The sequence below is a fragment of the Lagenorhynchus albirostris genome, chromosome 15 (genome assembly GCF_949774975.1).
Source record: "Lagenorhynchus albirostris chromosome 15, mLagAlb1.1, whole genome shotgun sequence".
NCBI classification, from domain to species: Eukaryota; Metazoa; Chordata; class Mammalia; order Artiodactyla; family Delphinidae; genus Lagenorhynchus; species Lagenorhynchus albirostris.
In genome coordinates, this window is record NC_083109.1 from 878,762 (window position 1) to 899,088 (window position 20,327).

At 61.6% G+C, this 20,327-nt stretch overlaps 1 protein-coding gene across 2 annotated transcripts; it reads left to right on the forward strand.

Annotated features, from left to right (window-relative positions):
- The first annotated feature begins 8,391 nt into the window (after positions 1-8,391).
- Positions 8,392-17,017, forward strand: EEF1A2 (eukaryotic translation elongation factor 1 alpha 2). 2 transcript variants are annotated; one of them, XM_060124234.1, is made up of 8 exons: positions 8,392-8,481; positions 10,004-10,225; positions 11,817-11,996; positions 12,464-12,760; positions 13,610-13,760; positions 14,831-15,087; positions 15,730-15,964; positions 16,607-17,017. In XM_060124234.1, exons 2-8 carry the CDS (start codon positions 10,082-10,084, stop codon positions 16,732-16,734), a joined length of 1,392 nt encoding a protein of 463 aa, XP_059980217.1. In that variant the 5' UTR covers positions 8,392-8,481; positions 10,004-10,081; the 3' UTR covers positions 16,735-17,017. The 2 variants fall into 2 exon arrangements, with proteins under 2 accessions (XP_059980217.1, XP_059980218.1); XM_060124235.1 differs by lacking the exon at positions 8,392-8,481 and adding an exon at positions 8,504-8,654.
- The last annotated feature ends 3,310 nt before the right edge of the window (positions 17,018-20,327 follow it).

Consider the following 20,327-nt stretch of genomic DNA (forward strand, 5'->3'; position numbering starts at 1 on the left):
CATTCCACACAAGAAAAAATTGGGTGCATTGGACTTCATCAAAATGAAAAACTTTTGTGCTACGAATGACTGTTAAGTGAATAAAAAGGCAAGCCGCAGACAGGGAGAAAATATTTGCAAGTCAAATATCTGGTGAAGGCCTTGTATTCAGAATACATAAAGAGCTCTCAAAACTCCACACTAAGAAAATAAACAACCCACTGAAAGATCGGGCTAAGGCTCTGAACAGACATTTTTCCGAAGAAGATATACATATGGCTGATAAGCACATGGAAAGATGCTCAACATCATTAGTCTTTCGGGAACTGCAGGTCAAAACTGCAATGAGACACCACTTCAGACCCATAGAATAACTGTAATCAAAAAGACAGACCCATAACAAATGTTGGTGAGGATGTGGAGATGCTGGAACGCTCCTACATTGCTGTTGGGAATGTAAAATGGTGCAGCTGCTGTGGAAAACAGTTTAAATATAGTCACCATATGACCCAACAATTCTATTCCTAGATATCTACTCAGGATAAGTGAAAACATATATCCACACAGAGAGCTTAGACAGGAATGTTCATGGCAGCATCATTCCTAGTAGGTAAAAAGTGGGAACGACCCAGATGCCTATCAACTGACGAATGACGACCAAACATGGTGTAACTAAGGTACTATTGACACATGCTACAGTGTGGATAGCCTGAAAACACTCTAAGTGAAAGTGTCCAGTCCTGTAGGATTCCATATATGAAATGCCCAGAACAGGCAAGCCCACAGAGACAGGAAGTAGATTCGTGGTTGCCAGGGGCTTGCTTCGGAGTAGGGGAGTGACTACCTAATAGCGCAGCGTTTCTTTCTGGGGTGATAAAAGTGTTCAGAAATTAGATTATGATGGTGGTTGCACAATTCTAAATGCGCTAGAAGCCACTGCATTATGCTTTCTATGTATGTACTTTACATGGGTGAACTTTATGGTATGTAAATGACATCTCAATAAAGCTGTTTGTTTTTAAAAGGATAAAAGACCTGAACGGAACTTCACTAAAGAGAATGCACCATTCAGCACAGGGAAAGTTCTTCAACGTCATCAGTTATAAGAGAAATGGAATTAAAACCAGGATGGGATAGCATCGCATGCCCATTAGAAGAGCTAAAACAAAATCTCCAACAAGAGACTGACGAGAACAAGTGCTGTTGAGGGCGTGGAGCAACTGGAACTCTCACAGGCTGCTGTGGTATGCGAAATGGTACCAGTACCCTGGAGACCAGTGTGGCCGCTTCTTAGAAAGTGAGTCACATGCCTGACAAATGATCAAGCGATCCCACTGCTGGGCATTTGTCCAAGAGAAATTCAAACTTATGTTCGCAAAAACCTGTACACAAATGCCTATGGTGGCTTTATTCATAACTGCCAAGACTGGAAACAACCCAAACATCACCTAGTGGGTGAAGGATAAGCAAATTGCGGTCCATCCACACACGGAATACCGTTCATTGTTAAAAAGGAACGAACCACTGAAACACGTAATCACCTGGGTGTCTCTCAAAGCATTATGCTGAATGAGAGAAGCCGGACCTGGGACCTCCCTGGTGGCGCAGTGGTTAAGAATCCGCCTGCCGCAAGAGGGAGGAGATATGGGGACATATGTCTATGTACAGCTGATTCACTTTGTTATACAGCAGCAACTAACACACCATTGTAAGGCAATTACACTCCAATAAAGATGTTAAAAAAAAAAAAAAGAATCTGCCTGCCAGTGCAGCGGACATGGGTTCGAGCCCTGGTCCAAGAAGATCCCACATGCCACGGAGCAACCAAGCCCGTGCGCCGCAACTACTGAGCCTTCGCTCTAGAGCCTGTGAGCCACAACTGCTGAGCCCATGTGCCACAACTACTGAAGCCTGCGTGCCTAGAGCCCGTGCTCTGCAACAAAGAGAAGCCACTGCGATGAGAAGCCTGCGCACCACAACGAAGAGTAGCCCCCGCTTGCTGCAACTAGAGAAAGCCCGTGCGCAGCAACAAAGACCCAACGCGGCCAAAAATAAATAAATAAATAAATAAATAAATGGGGAAAAAAAAAAACACTTTAAAAAAAGAAAAGCCGGACCCAAAAGATAACACACTGTAGGCTTCCATTTACATGACATTCTCAAGAAGACAAAGCTATGGTGATGGGGAAGAGATCCGTGACTCTGAGTAGGAGGAAGAGGTGAGTATAAAGGGCGAGCACAGGGGAGATTTTTAGGGTCTTGGGGGATTCTGTGTCCCAACTGATGTGGCTACAGGAGTCTGTACCTGTGCTAACATTCACAGAACTGTACCTCTTTCAAAAAGTCAATTTTCTGTATAACTCAAAAATATATAAATAACTTAAAAACACAACCATCACAGTAAAATTGATTCAGTTAAGAATTCTCCATGAGTGCTAAGTTGAGAGGGATTTTAACGAGGAAAAGGATACTTATCGAATCCAAAGTGCATCCTCATTAAGTATTTAATCATTACAAAGGGAAAAAGAGTAACTTCACAGTAGGGAAAGCTGGTGGACACCACCTCCATCAGTTGGTCGAGGATAACGCCACCACTCATGGGTAAGCTGACGTCAGGCACCTGCCTGTCTGACATGCATTGCTCCTGTGGAATTCTTGCCGGAAAAATAAAGTGTGAATCTATTCATGCAGAAACATGAGAAAACCCCCCAGCAGAGGGACATCCTGCAAAACAGCTTGTCTCCTCTCTTTAAAAACGTCTGTGTCATGAAAGACACAAATGGCTGAGGATCTGTTTCAGGTTAAGGAAACTAAGAGCCTTGACCACCAAAACCAACGTGTGATCCTGGATTGGGAAAAATACAGCTACGAAAGATATCACTGGGACAAGTGACACAAGTAGAAGCTGGACTGCAGATTGAGGGATTGTATCAACTGGAAACGTACACTGAAGTATTAAGGGGTCGAGGCAATGATTTATGCAACCTTTTCTCAAATGTTTCAGAGACAATAATATAAGCGGACACAGAGAGAGACAGAGAACAGTACAGCAGACAGGGCAGGTATGAAGAATTAGTGATGTGGACGCAGGGCATAAGGCAGCGTTCTTGGTCCCCTTCTTGCAACTCTTCTGTAAGTTTGAAATTGTTTCAGAAAAGAAGTTGACATGTGTGGACTCAACTCCTGCTTCCAACCGCAGAGAAGTGGCGGGAAGGCCAGCCCGTGTCCAGAAATGACTGTGAAACTGGACGAAGTCCGGCAGCAGCTGCTCCAGTCAGTGGACACTGGACCCTCAGGGCCGTGAGCTCTCAAGCGCCCACCCTCCTGGCTCCCCGGGGACAGTCTGACCACAGCCCTGAAGCAGGGCTCCAAGCAGAGCACGGTGGTCCCCGCAAGCTCGGAGGCCAAAGCTGGGGTTTTCAGTAGTTCAAAACTGGAAGTGGAATACTACACAGCAGTGAAAAAAACCAAACACCTCCCAAATGCAGCAGCAAGGGCGCATGTCACAAACATGATGGCAGGTGAGAGAAGCCAGAAAAAAGAACACAAAGTGCACATTCCATTCACGCAAAGCGACGTATAGCGGGAGGGGCCAAGGCAGCGGTTGGCTTTGAGGGCATGAGGCAGCGCTCTATTTCTTGATCTGGTGGTCAAGCACGTTTGTAATTTGTGCACGTTTCTCTAAGTCGTTCAAGGGCAGGCTGGAGCCCTGTCTCCTTTGGTGCCCGGTCCTTTCCCCGCCCAAAGCCTCCTGCATCTGTTCATCCCAAGAGCCCCTGAGGCCACCGGCTCCTGAGGCAGGTTATTCCCAACTGCCCAGCTGAGGGGAGCTCTGTTCAAAGAGCAGAAAAGCCAGGCTGCAGAGTTGCTAAGGCTCTTCCTGTTCCCCAGGGAAATTTCTGAACCTGGGGGTGGGGAGGCTGGCTTAGCACTGAGGCCTCTCCCTCCCCCACTCCAGGGGCCCAGGGGAACCGAGCAAGGTGCAGGAGAAGCTAGGTGATGCAGCAAATGCCCACCTGCTCCCTTCTTTCTCTTGGGCCCAGAGAAGGCTGGCCGTGGAGGGGGTTGGTGAGCCTGCAGCCCTCCCCTGGTTCTCCCCCGTGTCCCCAGCCCCACTGCAGGGCTGCCCCTTCTTGGCGCGAGAGGCTGGTCCCTCCCCATCTCTGGTTGGCCTCCCAGCCTGCAATGGGCCAAATGGGGGGCCTGGCCACTCCCTCTTCCTGGCGCCAGGCTGGAGCCCCTGACCCTGCAGGGCCCAGCCCGCCAGACCCCCTCTCTGCTCGCCGGAAGCAGGGGGAGCTGGGCTAGCGCAGGCAGGGCTGCCGCTGCCCTCTAAGCGTGGGTGCCCGCCCCCCGCCCCGGGTGCCTGGGGAGTGAGGGCCTGTGGGGAGGAGCCTGCGAGCCGCAGCTCCTTCACCATGGTGACGGCTCCCTGCTGCGTGGCAGGTACCGGTGGCCCGACCGCTCCAGTGGCCCCAGCATGGGTGGGCATGGGTGGGGGCAGGGCAGGCCAGCTGCCGTCCTCTCTGAGGGGCTGTGTCCCCCTCTCTAGGCTTCCCTGGCTGGTCAGGTCAGCCTCAGCCTCGCAAACCCTCCCAGACACACTGGGTTTGGCAGGAGGTGTGTTTGGGGGCCTGGACTGTCCAGTCAGTGGCCCCGGCTTACTTTCACATGGCCCAGAACCCGAGCACAGGGCTGGCAGGCTGGTGGGGCCTTGGCTGGCCTTGGGGGCTTGCTGGTGTGCACGTGGCCCGGCCCCGCTCCCTTCTCTGATTAGGGGCCGTGACCTTGCTCTTCTGAGGGGATCTGGTAGCCAAGAGCACCTCTTCACCATGGAGACCACTTAACTTGCGGCCTCAAGGGCATCTCAGTCCCCTGGGTGCCCAGCCTGGAGAGCCAGGGGCAGGGGAATGTGTCCCTGAGGCCATCCAGGGGCCTGCTGCCCAGGTAGGCTGGGAGACAGGTGCGACTGACCCCACATGTAAGGATGCACACCAATGCCCCAGGGACAGAGGGCAGTCTGTGGCCCGAGGCCAGGGGTCGATGTCATTCTGAGACACCCGCAGCCCTCCCTCCCCCCCGCCCCCCCCCTCAGGCCGCTGTCTGGGCCCCTGTGACCATCACCCGGGTTGCTGGCCCCTACCTGCTGGGGCCGTGGCCCCCCAGGAAGGCACACGCACAGGTGGAAAGCTCTGCATTCGCAGGTTATTATTAACCCGGCAGTGACATCACCCGCAGCCAATGGGAGGCGGGTTTATTTCCAGGGCTGACAGCTTGATAACAGTTAATTTTAGCTGGATCTTCTTTCCCCAGGCTCGTGAAAATCCCTGCCCGCCAAAGAGGGGGCTGTCTGTGTCGCCCTGCCCCAAACAGCTCGTGTCTGGGCCTGGGAGCTACAGGAGGGGCTGAGAAGGCGGGGCCTGTACTCCCTCTGCCCGCTGCCCAGAAAGTGCCCTGGGAGCCCGTACCAGCCTCATTAGCAGGAGCCCTTTCTTTGCTCGTCCCCCCACCCATACCCTTGGCTGCTACGGGGGCCGCTGTGACCAGTGGCTCAGGTGTGGGAAAAGGGCTACAGGGGCAGAGCCTGACCTGGGAGAGGGGAAGAGCACAGCTGGGACCTGGGCGGGCTTGTCCAGAAGTACCGCTGCCCCAGCTCAGGCCTTCCAAGCCTTCTGCGAGCTCTGCCCTCCTTGCTGTGTGACCTTGGGCACTGTGCTTTGCTTCTCTGTGCCCAGCTGCCTCTCGGTCCATGGGTCCTCAGGCTGCCTGGGAGCCCCACCACGCAAGGCTTGGTGACTGTGGCTGTTCAGTGCATCACATAGTGTTTAGTATTGCTTAGTATTCCATAGTTATTCAGTACCAGTCAGTGATTAGTAGTTATTTAGTACTGTTCAGTGGTTATTAAGTACGAATCAGTAGTTAGTAGTAGTCATTAAACACTATTCAGTAGTTAGCAGGTGTTCACCAGTTAGCTGGACCACACGGTGGTTAGCAGCTGTTCACCAGTTAGCTGGGCCACGCGGTGGTTAGCAGCTGTTCACCAGTTAGCTGGGCCACGCGGTGGTTAGCAGCTGTTCACCAGTTAGCTGGGCCACGCGGTGGTTAGCAGCTGTTCACCAGTTAGCTGGGCCACGCGGTGGTTAGCAGCTGTTCACCAGTTAGCTGGACCACGCGGTGGTGCAGCCCTGCGCTGCTGGTCGGGGTTGGGTAGCACCATACCTCCCTCCGTGTCTCCACTGTGTGAGCCCAGCGTCTCCAGACACCATGTTGCTCGGGCTCCCAGGGCCCTGCAGGTGGTCCGGCTGAGGACGGATGGGCAAGTCCTGGGGACACGGAGGCCTCTTGGGGGGACCACTGGAGACCCCTGCCTCAGGTCAGCGAGCAGGTCCTTGCGGGGGGACGCTGGCTTCCACTAGCAGCGGCCATTGCTCTGGGGAGCACGGCCTCCCAGCCCCTGGTGCAGGCAGCCCAGTGCGGTTTGGTTCCTGCCAGGCGACAGCAGCGGGTGAGCCCAGAGCAGAGAGGCGAGCCTCAGGCCTGTGCTTCAGGCCTCTGAGGCTTCCGGCAGCTGGAGATCCCTGGGGGAAGTTGGGGTGGCGTCCACAGGGACCCGGGCCTCCTGCCCCCTCGGTCCGTCCCATGCCAGCCTCCGTCAGTCACGGCATCTCCCAGATCCTGCCTAAGCTTCGGCAGAAGGGGACGCATTAAACAGAGGCCAGCTGGGCAGGGCGGGGGGGCCGTGCTTTCCGCACAGGCGTTTATTTTTAATTCCTGGCTCCTGTTTGATGGCATCAGCAGACGAGGAGGTGCCGGGTCACTTGCCAGCCCCTCTCGCCCGGTCTGTGGGCGGACACAGCGCCCGGTCTGTGGGTGGACACAGCGCCCGGTCTGTGGGCGGACACAGTGCCCGGTCTGTGGGCGGACACAGTGCCCGGTCTGTGGGTGGACACAGTGCCCGGTCTGCGGGCGGATACAGCGCCCGGTCTGTGGGCGGACACACTCCCCTCCCGGAGAGACCCTCCCCACGGGGCAGGGAGACCTGCTTGGCGCCCAACCACTGCCCCGGCCCATCTTTACTTCCTTACCTGCTGGGGGGGGGGTCCCACCTCTGGGGGTTCCCCGTGGGCACTGCCCCATCAGGAGGTGCTGATCCCTGGGCCTCTGCTCCCCCCACACACATTTTTTGAGACCCTGCCCCAACTTCTCCAAGACCCTGACCCTAACCTGAGTGTCCTCGGGCTCTGAGGCAGATGGAGACACGGCCATGGGGAGATGCGGTAATGGGTGAGCTGACAAGGTTGGAGGTCCCGGAAGAGGCCATGACCCTGGTCTTCACTAACCCATCCCCCCCCACCCCGAAACCCATTTTGGTCATTGCCCTGGTCTGCCCAGGATCCTCAGGGACATCGCACTTCCTACAGATCGAGGGGAGGCCTCAGGGCCACAGCCTGGGACTCTCTCTGGGAGCTGATTTCTTTCCTTGGCAAACTCTGCGTCCCTGGGAACCCGGCCTGTGTGTGCAGACCAGGGCAGCCCTCAAAGATTTCAGTGGGCTCTGGGGGCGGACTTCAAGTGTTCCCTGTACCAAAAGGGGCCCAGGGTGGAAAACAGTTCTTTCCAGGGCTTGGAGGGAGGGTGAGCTGACTGGATCTGCTGATGGAGCCTCAGGCCATTCGGCCGAGCTGAGGGGACCCTGGAGGCCACAGTTTCCGTGCCACACCACGGGGCCGGGGTGCAGAAGCCTGGCTCTGGGGGCCTGCTGGGGCAAACCTGTGTGGCAGGCACATGGGGGGCAGGGGACTTGGAAAGAAGCAGATTTTGGGGTCCCACCAGGGGGCCTGCACCCCCTGGGTCACCCCGGAGAGATGCCTCAGAACACAGCACCACGTAAATCAGGTGCCGGCAGGACAGCCGCCCAGACGCCGACCTCAGCCACCCCCCAGGCCTGCCCTGCTCCTCCCCTGCCCCCACCGGCCCCATCCTCGCGGACTGGCCCTTCCCTGGGACCTCCTTTTGGATCCAAATGTCTTTTTGTGCTCGGCGCGGCGCTGCTCTCCCCTCGCGTGCCCGAGCCTGGCGTTTCAGCCTTGCGGTATCTGCCCTCTGCCGCTAGCTGTTTCTCTCCAGGCCTCTCTCCATCTCTGCGCCTCCCTCCTTTCGGCTCCCTCTCCGCCTCCGGCTCTCGCCGCCCCCGCCTGTTTGGCTCTCCCCGCCCGCGCTCCCTCCGGGTGCGTCTCGTCTCCGCCTTTGTAGCTCCCTCCCTCGCCACATGCTCCTCTCGCGTCCCTGTCGCGCTCGCGTGCGCCCGCGGGCCCGCTGTCCCTGCATCCCTGCATCCCTCGCATCCCCGCCCCCGGCCCCGCCCGCGCCGGTGCCGCATTGCCGTACTGCAGGGGTGCAGTGCACTGCGCCTGCTCCGTCAATAGGTGGACCCCCCTCCTGGAGAGATAAAACCGCCGGCGCCGGCGCCGCCAGTCCCTCTGGCTGAGACCTCGGCTCCGGGTAAGGACGCTGGGCCTCCGGGTCCCCACCCCCGCCCCCAGCTTTCCGCAGAGGGTCCCTTCCCCGGGGACCAGTCCCAGGGGCAGAGACTGGTCGGCCCGGCGCCTGGCGAGGCTGCGCTGCTCCCCGAGGAGATCGGCTGCCCGCCCGGGGACTCCGGACCCAGCACCGGGGTCAGTCCCCCGGGCGGCCCTGGGGGGGGGTGGGGGCACCGCGGTAGCGCTTGTTTACGGGGCTGCCGCGGCGGGGCCGAGTCTCCTGGGCGGTGGCGATCAACCTGCAGCCGTGACCTTGGGATCGCCGTGGGGGGGGCCCTGTGGGGTTCGGGAAGGGTCGTCAGCGCTGGGGGCTGGTGAGGGTGGGCGCTGGGGGTGCCCCCCCGACGTAGAGGGGTAGGGGAGGCTGTGAGACCTGAGCGGTCCTTGCCACCCCGCCTCCGCCCGGGCAGGCGGTGTCCGCACCCAGGGGTCCGCACCGTGGGGTGCGCCGCTTTCTCCCGCTTTCCCTTCCCCAGCCACCTGCCCCCCCCCCACGGGCTGCCTAGGTTTCTCCATTGACCTCCAGGATGAGGCAGGGGCTGTGACCCTGTGACCAGAGGGAAGGGGGAGGGCATGGCCCTCTGCCCCCACCAGGCTGAGGGCATCTCTGTCTGGCATCTGCTGAGCATGGCTGCTGGGGCCAGATTCTCCCTGCTCTGGACACAGCAGGGACCCCCACCTCCCTGCCCTACTGCCTGCCCACGTCCAGACCCCTGGGAGGGCCCGAGCTGGACACAGCAGGGACCCCCACCTCCCTGCCCTACTGTCTGCCCCCGTCCAGACCCCGGGGAGGGCCCGAGCTGGACACAGCAGGGACCGCCACCTCCCTGCCCCCGTCCAGACCCCTGGGAGGGCCCGAGCTGGACACAGCAGGGACCCCCACCTCCCTGCCCTACTGCCTGCCCCCGTCCAGACCCCGGGGGGGGCCCGAGCTATTCTGGGTCCCTGATCTGGGCACCGCATCGCCCTGCTTGAGCTCTGGGCCAGGCGTCTCCCCGGTGCCAGCCTTCCGGGCGGGGATGAGGGGAAGATGGTGCCGTCCCTGCTCGAGGAGGGGAGTGGGAAGCACTGACCGTCTCTCCACCGTGGCAGCTCTGTGGGGCGGGGGGTGGGGGCTGGGATCGGGTGGGCGCGGTGTCCCAGCCCAAGGCCGGGGCCAGGGCACTGGAGAGCGGGGCAGGGTGACTCATCACCGGCTCCTGACTGGTCACGGGGCTCGCCAGGCTGGTGTTCCTCGGTGTCTCCGGATGGGGTTAGCCTCTCAGGGTGGGGGGGCTCTGTAGGCACAGCACTCAGACGTGTGCGGCGACTGGACTGTTTGGGCTTTTGCCCCCAGGCTCTGCTCAGCTAAACACAGAGACCTGGCTCCGGCCTTGGGGGCCCGGACTGTGCTCAGGGTGTGCTCCCAACCTGTGCAGGGCAGGGCTTTGCTGGGCTTCTCTCTGAGGCCCCCCATCACCTTTGCTCCCCCCCTCGACCCACAGAGTCACTGCTCAGCGTGCCCCTCGCCCTGAGCCAGAACACCCCAGGTCGCGCCAGCCCCTCCCCACACCCCGGGCAGGATGGGCAAGGAGAAGACCCACATCAACATCGTGGTCATCGGCCACGTGGACTCAGGCAAGTCCACCACGACTGGCCACCTCATCTACAAATGCGGGGGCATCGACAAGAGGACCATCGAGAAGTTTGAAAAGGAGGCGGCCGAGGTGAGCCCTGAGGGGGGCTCCCACCTTCGCCTCCACCGTGAGGTTGGGTTCTCACAGGGCAGCCGGGCTGATGCTTCCCTGACCCCGGGGCACATAGCTCAGATGAACTCCTCTGGGGCAAGAGGGGCGTGAGCCCCAAGGACCCCACGTGGGAGATGTGTGTGTCGCAGCATCCAGATGGGAAAGGCATGGGGGCAGCTGGGGGAGCCTCTCTCTGAGGAGGTGCCTGGTCGGGGGGAGGTGGGATGACCTGCCGGACCAGACCCCGGTGGGAGAGGGGCTGGAGGTGCATTTCTCCCAGGATAGGTCACTGTCTCTGAGCCCCCAGGGTTGGGTTCCCGTGTCCCCGGGGCTGAGGTCTGGGGCTGGAGGTGGCGCTGTCCTCGCTTGTCCCGGGGCTGGGCCAGGACTCAGAGCGGCTATTAATAGCTGATTGATGGGCACCCAGCCCATCAGCTCCATTTTCTCCTGCCGGCCTGGGGCAGGCTGCCTGTCCAGGGTAGCACCCTTTTTTTTGGGGAGTCTTTGTCACCTGGTGAGGAGGAGAGGGGCCCTGATGGCTGACCCCCCATTTCTCGAAGCTGATCCTCTCAAGCGTCCGAGACCCACGGGTGGGAAGTGTCCATGGAGTGGGGTCTGCTCTCTGTGCCTCCTACCTCCACCCCTGAGCTCTGGGGGAAGCTCCTGTTGGGGAGCTGTGAGGGGTCTCAGCTGGATGGCCGGTGCCAGGGCTCAGGAGGGGCAGCTGCTGGCCTGGGCTGCGGGGATGCTCCTGGGCCCCAAAGCTGTGTCTCTTCTTCCCTGCGGGGCTGGTGTTGAGGGGCGCTGAGGGCGTTCGCAGGGCGTCTGGCTCGGGTCTAGCTGGACCCTGGCTGGGCAGCCTCCCTGGAGGGCAGAGCCCTGTCCGTGCATGGCCCTGGCAGGGAGCTTTGACCAGCTGGGCAGTGACCACAGCTGCCACCCTGACCGCAGCCCTGACCCTGGGCATGGGGGTCTCACTGGGCACTTGGCACAGGTGTTGGGAGAGGGCGGCCCGGCCTCGCTTTCCCTGGTCAGGTGGGGCGGGGAGTGGAGGAGGAGCCTCAGAGCCACTGGGGAGCTTCAGCGGCTGTGGAAAGAACTGGAAAGCCAGGCCCTTCCTTACCACCTCATCTGATTTCTTTCTTTCTTTTTCCCTAAAAAAAAAAAAACAAAAAAAAAACAAAAACAAAAACCACAGAGGGGCTTCTTGGTTGGACAGCCTGAAGCCCAGCGGGGTCATCAGCTGACACAGGGATCTGGGGGGTGCGGTGGGGGGGACCCTGGCTTCAGATAAAGGGAAGCCCTCGGCCAGGGGAGGGCTTGAAACCAGGGCGGCTCTCAGGCTGCTCCCAGGCCCTTGCGCCCCCTGCTGGTGGAGCCCGTTTAGGCGGCAGGAGGCCGGCCGGGGCAGGGCATGGATGAGGTCCTGGTGTCCCCGGTTCCGGAGGTGGGTCCAGAGCCCCAGGGTTCCAGCAGTAGCGAGGGGTCTCTCTGCTGTGACATGCTGCTCCCGCGCCCCAGGGAGACCCGAGTCCCGGTCCCGTCCTGAACCACGTCCCCACTCCTCCAGATGGGGAAGGGCTCCTTCAAGTACGCCTGGGTGCTGGACAAGCTGAAAGCCGAGCGGGAGCGCGGCATCACCATCGACATCTCCCTCTGGAAATTCGAGACCACCAAGTACTACATCACCATCATCGACGCCCCGGGCCACCGCGACTTCATCAAGAACATGATCACAGGCACATCCCAGGTGGGCGGGGCCTCGGGGGCCTGGGGGACGGGAGGTGGGGCGGGGGCACCGTTCAGGAGAGCCTGGGGCGCCCTGGAATCGGTGAGCGGTAGCTGGGTCTCCTCTGCTTCCTCGCCAGGGCATGAGACCCCTCACCTTTGTCACCACGCGCCCCCCCAAAGAACTAAGTGTCCTGGCATCTCAGCCTGGCAAGGGTGCCTGTAAGGACAGCCAGCCACTGTCAGGGCCGCCTTCACAGGAGACACAGAGGCCAGAATGGGGACATGGAAATGTGGGCAGAAATGCCCCCGGACAGTCCGACATCGCCAGGGCATTCACACAGACAGACAGACAGACACTGCCCCTAAGGTTGGGACCCCCAGGTTCCATGCCCAGGCGATGGCCCAGGCCCCTGTCTGCTGCCCAGAGGGGCCTGGGCTTGGGTGCTGGGCGAGGTCTGGGCTCACCTTACCCGACCTGCCGGGCAGGCGGACTGCGCCGTGTTGATCGTAGCGGCGGGAGTGGGCGAGTTTGAGGCGGGCATCTCCAAGAACGGGCAGACCCGGGAGCACGCACTGCTGGCCTACACGCTGGGCGTGAAGCAGCTTATCGTGGGGGTCAACAAGATGGACTCCACGGAGCCCGCCTACAGCGAGAAGCGCTACGACGAGATCGTCAAGGAGGTCAGCGCCTACATCAAGAAGATCGGCTACAACCCAGCCACCGTGCCCTTCGTGCCCATCTCGGGCTGGCACGGCGACAACATGCTGGAACCCTCGCCCAACGTGAGTGCCCAGCAGCGGTGGGGCTGCTCAGACCTCCCCCTGAGGGCCCTGGGTCAGGGCGGGCACAGACAGCCAGCAGGAGGAAGTGCGGTACCAGCCCCCTGTGGGTGTCCGCGCTGCTGGAAGCCCCAGACTCCTTGGGGGCCGGACGCTCTGCCCTCAGCTCAGCCTCCCTGTGAGGCTGGCAGAAGCCACTGCAGCCCCTTCTCTGGCCAGGGACACGCCCCCCTCGCCCCCCAGGCTGACCCTGCGGGGGCAGCGGCTGCCGGGGCCCAGGCCCACTTGCCCCGTCTCTGTCTCCAGAGATCTGCGTGGCAGGGTTGCATCTCCCCCAGGGGCCAAGGCCACGGGGCCTCCCAGGCCCCTCCCCGAGGTCCAGGGCAGGCCGGGACAGCAAAGGGCCGAGGGCTGGCTCTCTGGGGCCAGCTGGGAAGCTGGCGGCTCTGGCAGCCCATGTCCTGGGGACTCTGACTCGGCAGGAGGTGATGAGTGGGACCTGGTTGTTTTGAATTTGTGGAGCCCGAGACCAAGTGCCTCACCCGGTCAAGCCAGAGGCCACCCCTGGCCCAGCAGGGGTCACTAGTCCTGGCCAGGCTGCAGCTGCCCACACTGAGGGAGGTGGGCATGGGGGGTATCTCAGGAGAGCCAGGGGAAACTCAGCCCTGCACCTGTGGTTGGGGGCCGCCCCTTCGGGCCGGGCTGCCGGCTTGTATGCCGTGGATCGAGCTCCCCTCGTGGGGTCTCACGTAGGGAGGGGTGAGCCAACCGTGGGCCCGGAGGCCACGGCTGTGGGGTGGGTGGCACGGGGGCACGTGGGCTCTAGGACGGTGCTTTCTTCCTCCTGCGCAGATGCCGTGGTTCAAGGGCTGGAAAGTGGAGCGGAAGGAAGGGAACGCCAGTGGCGTGTCCCTGCTGGAGGCCCTGGACACCATCCTGCCCCCCACACGCCCCACAGACAAGCCCCTGCGCCTGCCGCTGCAGGATGTGTACAAGATCGGCGGTGAGTGAGGGCTCCGTGGCCACCGCCCGCTGCAGCACCCACCCTGCAGCCTGGCCAGCTCTGCCCTCAGACCCCCTCCTGAGAATGGGCCCCTGACCAGGAGCATCCGGGCCGGGTTATTTCAGCCCCTTCCCCCATGCTGCACACTTTCCGGGGGGCCACCCATCCACCCATCTCCATCCATGCATCTATCTGTCCATCTATCCACCCCACCCCCGACCCATCTATTATCCATTTCTTCATCAGTCCATTTATCCACCCACCTCCCCCCGCCCGTCCATCAGTCTGTCCCGAGTTAGCCAGGGTCTTCCTCCCTCCAGATAAGTGCCCAGCCCTATACCAGGAGCTGGTGGCACAGGGAGAGTCGCATATTACTCTCCACTTGGAGATTCCTGTCTTGTGGGAGACACGATCCACTCCAGGAGTGAGAAAAGCTGGTCATGAAATGATATAGAACCATAAACAAGTGTGAGGCCCACGAGGGGGCAGCGATGGGGGACTCCCAGCCAGGAGGCTGTGGCAGAGATGCAGGGGCTGTGTGCAGGATGGGGGTGTCACTCACCCAGCACAGAGAACAGCCACCAGCCTCAGCCTCCGCAATGCCACACGAGCCTCTGTCACAGCCAGGGAGACCGGCTGGAGTCCCCACCGCCCCCGTCCCCCACTCTGGGGAGCATCAGACCCCCACTGGGCAGCCACACAGTATCAGCAGATCCTGAGAAGTGCAGGGGCACCCACGCCCCTTTGGGAGTGACCCTCAGGACAGCAGCGCCAGCGCCAGGCAGGCCACCTTGGGGGGGCTGGTCCTCAATCCGCTCAGGGCTTCTGCCTCACAGGGTGGGACCCCTCCTTGCCCATTCTCCCTGTGCTCTGGGAACTCTCTTCCTCAGTCCCTTCTTCCGCTGGCGGGGCGCGGAAGCCTCCACTTCTGTCTGAATGTCTCAGCGTCCGCCTTGCCCGGGGTCTCCCTGTCCCCTCCCTCCCGCCACGTGGCCACCCCCCACCGGCCAGGGAGGACAGGGCACCCCTGACGCCAGCCTGCCCTCACGGCCCCCTTCCTCTCGGCCCAGGCATTGGCACTGTGCCCGTGGGCCGAGTGGAGACGGGCATCCTCCGGCCGGGCATGGTGGTGACCTTTGCGCCTGTGAACATCACCACGGAGGTGAAGTCAGTGGAGATGCACCACGAGGCGCTGAGCGAGGCCCTGCCCGGGGACAACGTAGGCTTTAACGTGAAGAACGTGTCGGTCAAGGACATCCGCAGGGGCAATGTGTGCGGGGACAGCAAGTCCGACCCACCCCAGGAGGCCGCCCAGTTCACGTCCCAGGTGGGCAGCCCGGTGGCCGGCAGGGCCCCCCCCCCAGTACCAGGGCTGTCCTCAGGTGAGGGGGCTGCCTGGCGCTGGGGAGGACTGAGACCCCCGCTTCGCAGAGTGGGCCACTGAGGCCGGGAAGGGCTGAAGCCGGCCGAGGGCGCAGGTGGGAAGAGCAGGCGGGGTGCACCCCGGCCTCGGTGCTCCTGGCCTCACTGAGGTCCCCCTTTGGTCCTGAAAACGCTTTTATCAGTTTATTGCCTGGGACAGGCCTGTGATACTTAATTCTCCACATTTGCACTGTGTCCTCTTCGGTCACCTCTTTACGGGACTAGGACTTTTTAAATTGGCTTGACTGAGATACAATTGAAATATGATAATCTAAGTCCTGTCTTGTCATCCCCCGTCCTTGCTCTGGCCGCTGGCCCTTTCACACCGTGCCCTCGTCGTTGTTTATCTCTTGTGGCTTTTTAGATGCTTGAAGAGGACCTCGGGGTCCAGGTCCGGGGGCCTGGGTCCCCCCTAGACTGACCTTCCTCCATGGTCGGAACTCTGGGCCCCAGGGACCTGGGGGTGGGCGGAGCCTCCTCCAGCTCTGTGCCCTCCCCCTGTGCCCACCTGCGTGTGCCTGATGGCCTCATGCACCTCTGTCCACAGGTCATCATTCTGAACCACCCTGGGCAGATCAGCGCTGGCTACTCGCCGGTCATTGACTGCCACACAGCCCACATCGCCTGCAAGTTTGCTGAGCTGAAGGAGAAGATTGACCGGCGCTCTGGAAAGAAGTTGGAGGACAACCCCAAGTCCCTGAAGTCCGGCGATGCGGCCATCGTGGAGATGGTCCCGGGGAAGCCCATGTGTGTGGAGAGCTTCTCCCAGTACCCACCTCTCGGTGAGCTGGGGGGTGAGGGAGGGGCAGCCCCGGGGTGGTGGCCAATCCAGGCCAAGGGCAGAGGACCACTGTGGGGGTGGGGTGGACGGAGGGTCCTGCACTTTTGCGCTGCAGCTTAGAGCTTAGCAGGAGGCCCCCGGCCTTGGTCTTTGTCTCATGGAGCACAGGTGGCCCCACTGGGTGGGCCTGGGATGGTATCCTGCTCTGCAGACTCACCCAAGGCCCACAGCGGGTCTGGTGGCAGAGTTAGGACTGGCCGCCTGCCTCCAGCTGGCCGGCCGCACAGATACCCCAAGGACGACCCACAGACCTATATCAGAGAGCTGCCTTGTGCAAGGTTGCTGGCCATCTTCAAGATAGCTAAAAGGGTGTACTGTACTCCGCGCCAGCCTGCCCTAAGTACTGTCCACATACCATTTAATTCCCACAACGATGGCTTGGCGGAGTCCTATGTGTGTTATTCCTGACACCTAAGGAGACAGGAGCCTCGTACTCCACTGCCCCCCCCCCCAAACAGGCACAGAGAGCTCGGTGCCCAGCGCTAGCGTCCCGCCCCAGGGCCAGGGGCTGGGGAGGATGCTGGGGGCGCGAGTGCGCCTGCGCGCTGTATCCCGGCCCGCGCCTCACGCCCCCTCCCCGCAGGCCGCTTCGCCGTGCGCGACATGCGGCAGACGGTGGCCGTGGGCGTCATCAAGAATGTGGAGAAGAAGAGTGGCGGCGCCGGTAAGGTCACCAAATCGGCGCAGAAGGCGCAGAAGGCGGGCAAGTGAAGCGCGGGCGCCCGCGGCGCGACCCTCCCCGGCGGCGCCGCGCCCCGCCCCCGCCCCTACCCCCGGCCCCGCTCCCGGCGCGGTCCCGGCGCCCCGCCCCCTCGCCAGGCGCATGTCTGCACCTCCGCTTGTAAGAGGCTCTCCGTCAGCGACTGGATGCTCGCCATCAAGGTCCAGTGGAAGTTCTTTAAGAGGAAAAGCGCCCCCGCCGCCGCCCCGGCTTCCGCGTCCAGCCTTTGCCACGCTCAGTGCCCGTTTTACCAATAAACTGAGCGACCCCGGAGCCGTGTGCGCCTGCTGTTGGGGGGTGGGCGGCTCGCCCTGCGGGAGGGCGCTCGTTAGGACCCCTCCTGGCCCCCCACCAAGTTGCCAGCCCCGTCCCACCTGGCGTCCCGCCCAGCACCCACCACCCCTGTGGGCGACCTGGCCAGGTGTCCACCTGTGCTACCCAGGGGGACGGTGGGGCACTGGATCCAGAGTCCAGCTGGTGAGGGGGCTTTGGCGTTCCCCCAGTGGGGGCACCCAGGACAAAGAATGAGTCACTTTGGATCCGCAGAAGCGGGGTTGAACGTGTTGGGGGTCTCTTTGAGAATGGGATGAACTGAGGGCTCCTCCCCCACGAGTGGCTGTCACACACACATTGTTGTTCACCCGGGTTTTCAAGCTCCCACGCTCTTGGAAGCCCACTCTTAACGCCCCCAACTCCCAGCCCTAGGCTGGTCACTTGTGGCTGGACGCAGCGCCACTGCCGTCCTGCTCCTCAGTGGGGCCCCCGGCACAGCCAGGAACCCCAGCCCCTGGAACTCCAGAACAAGCCCTGACCTTGGTCAGCAAGTACGGTGGAGGGGGGAGGGAGGGCTCGCTGCCCAGCTCTCCCTCCTGCCAGAAAGCAGCGCCTAGCCCGAGCCGGGTGTTGGTGCTGCAGGTGGAGCTCAGGGCGGGACTGAGCGGATCCCTGACTGCGGGCGCAGTGCAGACTTGCCCGCCTGCAGCGGGAACTGGGCTGTGGGGCGTCCCCTCCAGGGTGAGCAGCAGGCCAACCACAGGGTCCCCTAGTGTATGAGTCCCCTGGGGCTGCAGCAACAAATGGGCCTCAAGCTGGAAGCTTAAAACGACAGAAATGGACCCTCCCGCAGTCCAGTACCCCTGGGACAAGATCCAGCGTGGGCAGGGCCCGCTCCCTCCAGAGGCTGTGGGGGAGGGTCCGGTCCGTGCCTCTTGCAGCTCCTGGTGGCTGCCGGAGTCCCTTGGCTTGTGGCCACATGCCCCCAGTCTCTGCCTCCATGGTCACATGGTCTCCTCTCCTCTGGGTCAAATCTCCCCTGCCAACCGCTTATAAGGGAGTCACTGAAGACCCCCCTGGATAATCCAGGGTCATCTCCGCTCAAGATCCTTGATTTAGTCACCTCTGCAAAACACTTTCTTGACACTTGTCACATCACAGGTTCCAGGGCCTGAGGCCTGAACTCTTTGGGAGCATGTCCAGCCCGCCACCCTGGGTGGTGATGGGAATGATGCCACCGAGTGAGGGGCCGGCCCGGACAGATGGGTGCTGGGGTTCAGGGGTGTCCACGGAGGGACGGTGGTGTCTCCCCGCCCAGTCCCAAAGAGGGGATGGGCCCCCGGAGGGCGCAGGAAGGGAGAGTAGGGCCAGAAGAAGGGCAGCAGACTAGCCAAGCCGAGTGTGGACTGGGACCCACCTCCCCGGTGCTGGCAGCCTGTAGACCCCCGTGCGAACTGGGACCCACCTCCCCGGTGCTGGCGGCCCGTAGACCCCCGTGCGCAGGGTCTGGGCCGACCCTCAGAGGCCTCCAAGGAAGGCAGCTCGAGCAGGCGAACAGACACACAGAACCCCAGGCAGATCTGGATTCAGAGAAACAGTGGATACTTTTGAACATAAATATGTCCCATGCACTATGTGCACTGAAAAAGTATTTACTGCTTACCTGAGGTTCACCCTTGTTGGTGCGTTTTATCTGGTGGCCCTACCCAAGGAAACTGGGTGCCCCCTGCCACTCTTCTGAGCTGCGGCTCGTCCTGGGCCCCCGGGCCAACCTGCGGTGACCCTGCCAGCTGTCTGTCCCAGGAAGCTGTCCTCTTACACTTGGCCCAGTTAGAATTGGGGTCAAGCCAGAGAAACCTGTCAGCATGAGACAGGGTAAGAATGAATCCAGCCCCCTGCTGGGGTCAAAGGAAGCCCCCCAACGTGGTCCCTGAGGGGACCCTCACCCTCTGGTCCAAGCGGCTGTTGTGGTCCAGATGCCAAGGGTGGGGGGATTTCAGCCATACTTCCCGCCCCCTGCAGGTGAGTGTGTTCCTGGGGTGGGGGACACAGATCATTCCAGGCTCATGGACTCTCAGGGCAGTGTGAGGACAGAGGGGAGCATTTCTCCACTCCCACCGGAGTCTGAGGAAGATGGGGGTCCCTGCCACGGTGGAGGGTGGGGCTTCTCAGAGGGTCTCGGAGGGGGCCTTGGGCCACCTTCGGGGATGGAGTGATTAAGGCAGCCCCAGGAAGGTGCAGCTCCTAGTCTGTTGCCTGGCAGGGCACTGGACCTCTCTGCATCCCTGTGCCTTGATCAGGGTGGGGTTCCCCAGGGCAGAGGAAGAGAAATCCGGACCTCACTCTCGGGGACATGCAGTACCTGCAGGTGTCCACGTGGGGGCAGCACACCTCTCCCAGGATTTTTCTGCTGACCTCGGAGGGGGGGCTCCCCCACCAGCAGCCCCCTGCAGAGCTGGGGTGGGCAGGGACCTGGGTCTCTGGGCTGTTCCGGGAGCCAAACACACTCAGCGGGAGGGGCTTCAGGGGGAGGGTGGGCACTGGCCACACCTCGGGACTGGCAGTGGGAGGGGAGGCCTGGGTGGGATGGCAGAGGCCCAGCGTCACACTCTGGGTGTCGGTTCTCAAACCCTCGCAGGGTCAGACACCACTGAGGTGGTAGCCATAGACTTGCTGCACCGGAAAGGAAAGCAGAAATATTTAAAACTCAAGGTCACACAGCGCAGTCGTCACACATCGCATGGCTCTGAAAACCCCACTGTACGAGGGGGGACGGGCGGAACAAAGCCAAGGCCTTGGCGTTACTGGGAGAACAGTCTGATCTTGAGGGCCTTCTGGAGGGCTCTCCGTCCCCGGGGTGCCTGGACCTAAGTCTGAGAGCCTCTGATCTGGGCAGTAGTGCAGGCGGTGAGGGCGCTGGTTCCTGCCCCGCTCCACCCACCGCCAGCGGGACAAAGCAGATGGTGGGTGGAGGGACCCCCTGCGGTCAGGTGCTCGCAGGGCTTGCGCAGCTGCCTCCTGGCCCGCCTCCGCTGCTGTCCAGCTCCTGGCACGGCCATCGGAGTGCGGGCTGAGGCTGCGCGGTGAGCGGAGGGCGTGGGGGCCCCTCCCTTTGGTCTGGTGGTGGGTGGGGTAGGGAAGCGGGGTAGGGGGCGGGGTCCACTGGGCCTTGGAGTCGGGGCGTCAGCTTCAGAGGCGGAGGGTGGGTGGACAGGGTGGGTGGTACCACAACCCGGACAGGGCACCCTGGGGTGCAGGCGGGGGTACAGCCTCAGGGCCAGGACCCGAGCGGGGGGCACAGACCAGCGCT

What these genes read in the sequence shown, in the direction of transcription:
- EEF1A2 (XM_060124234.1), top strand. Translation starts at nt 10,082, where the DNA reads ATGGGCAAGGAGAAGACCCACATCAACATCGTGGTCATCGGCCACGTG. An exon ending in TGATCACAGGCACATCCCAG is followed by an intron (nt 11,997 to 12,463) that starts GTGGGCGGGGCC and finishes CCTGCCGGGCAG; the next exon opens with GCGGACTGCGCCGTGTTGAT. An exon ending in CTCCCAGTACCCACCTCTCG is followed by an intron (nt 15,965 to 16,606) that starts GTGAGCTGGGGG and finishes CCCTCCCCGCAG; the next exon opens with GCCGCTTCGCCGTGCGCGAC.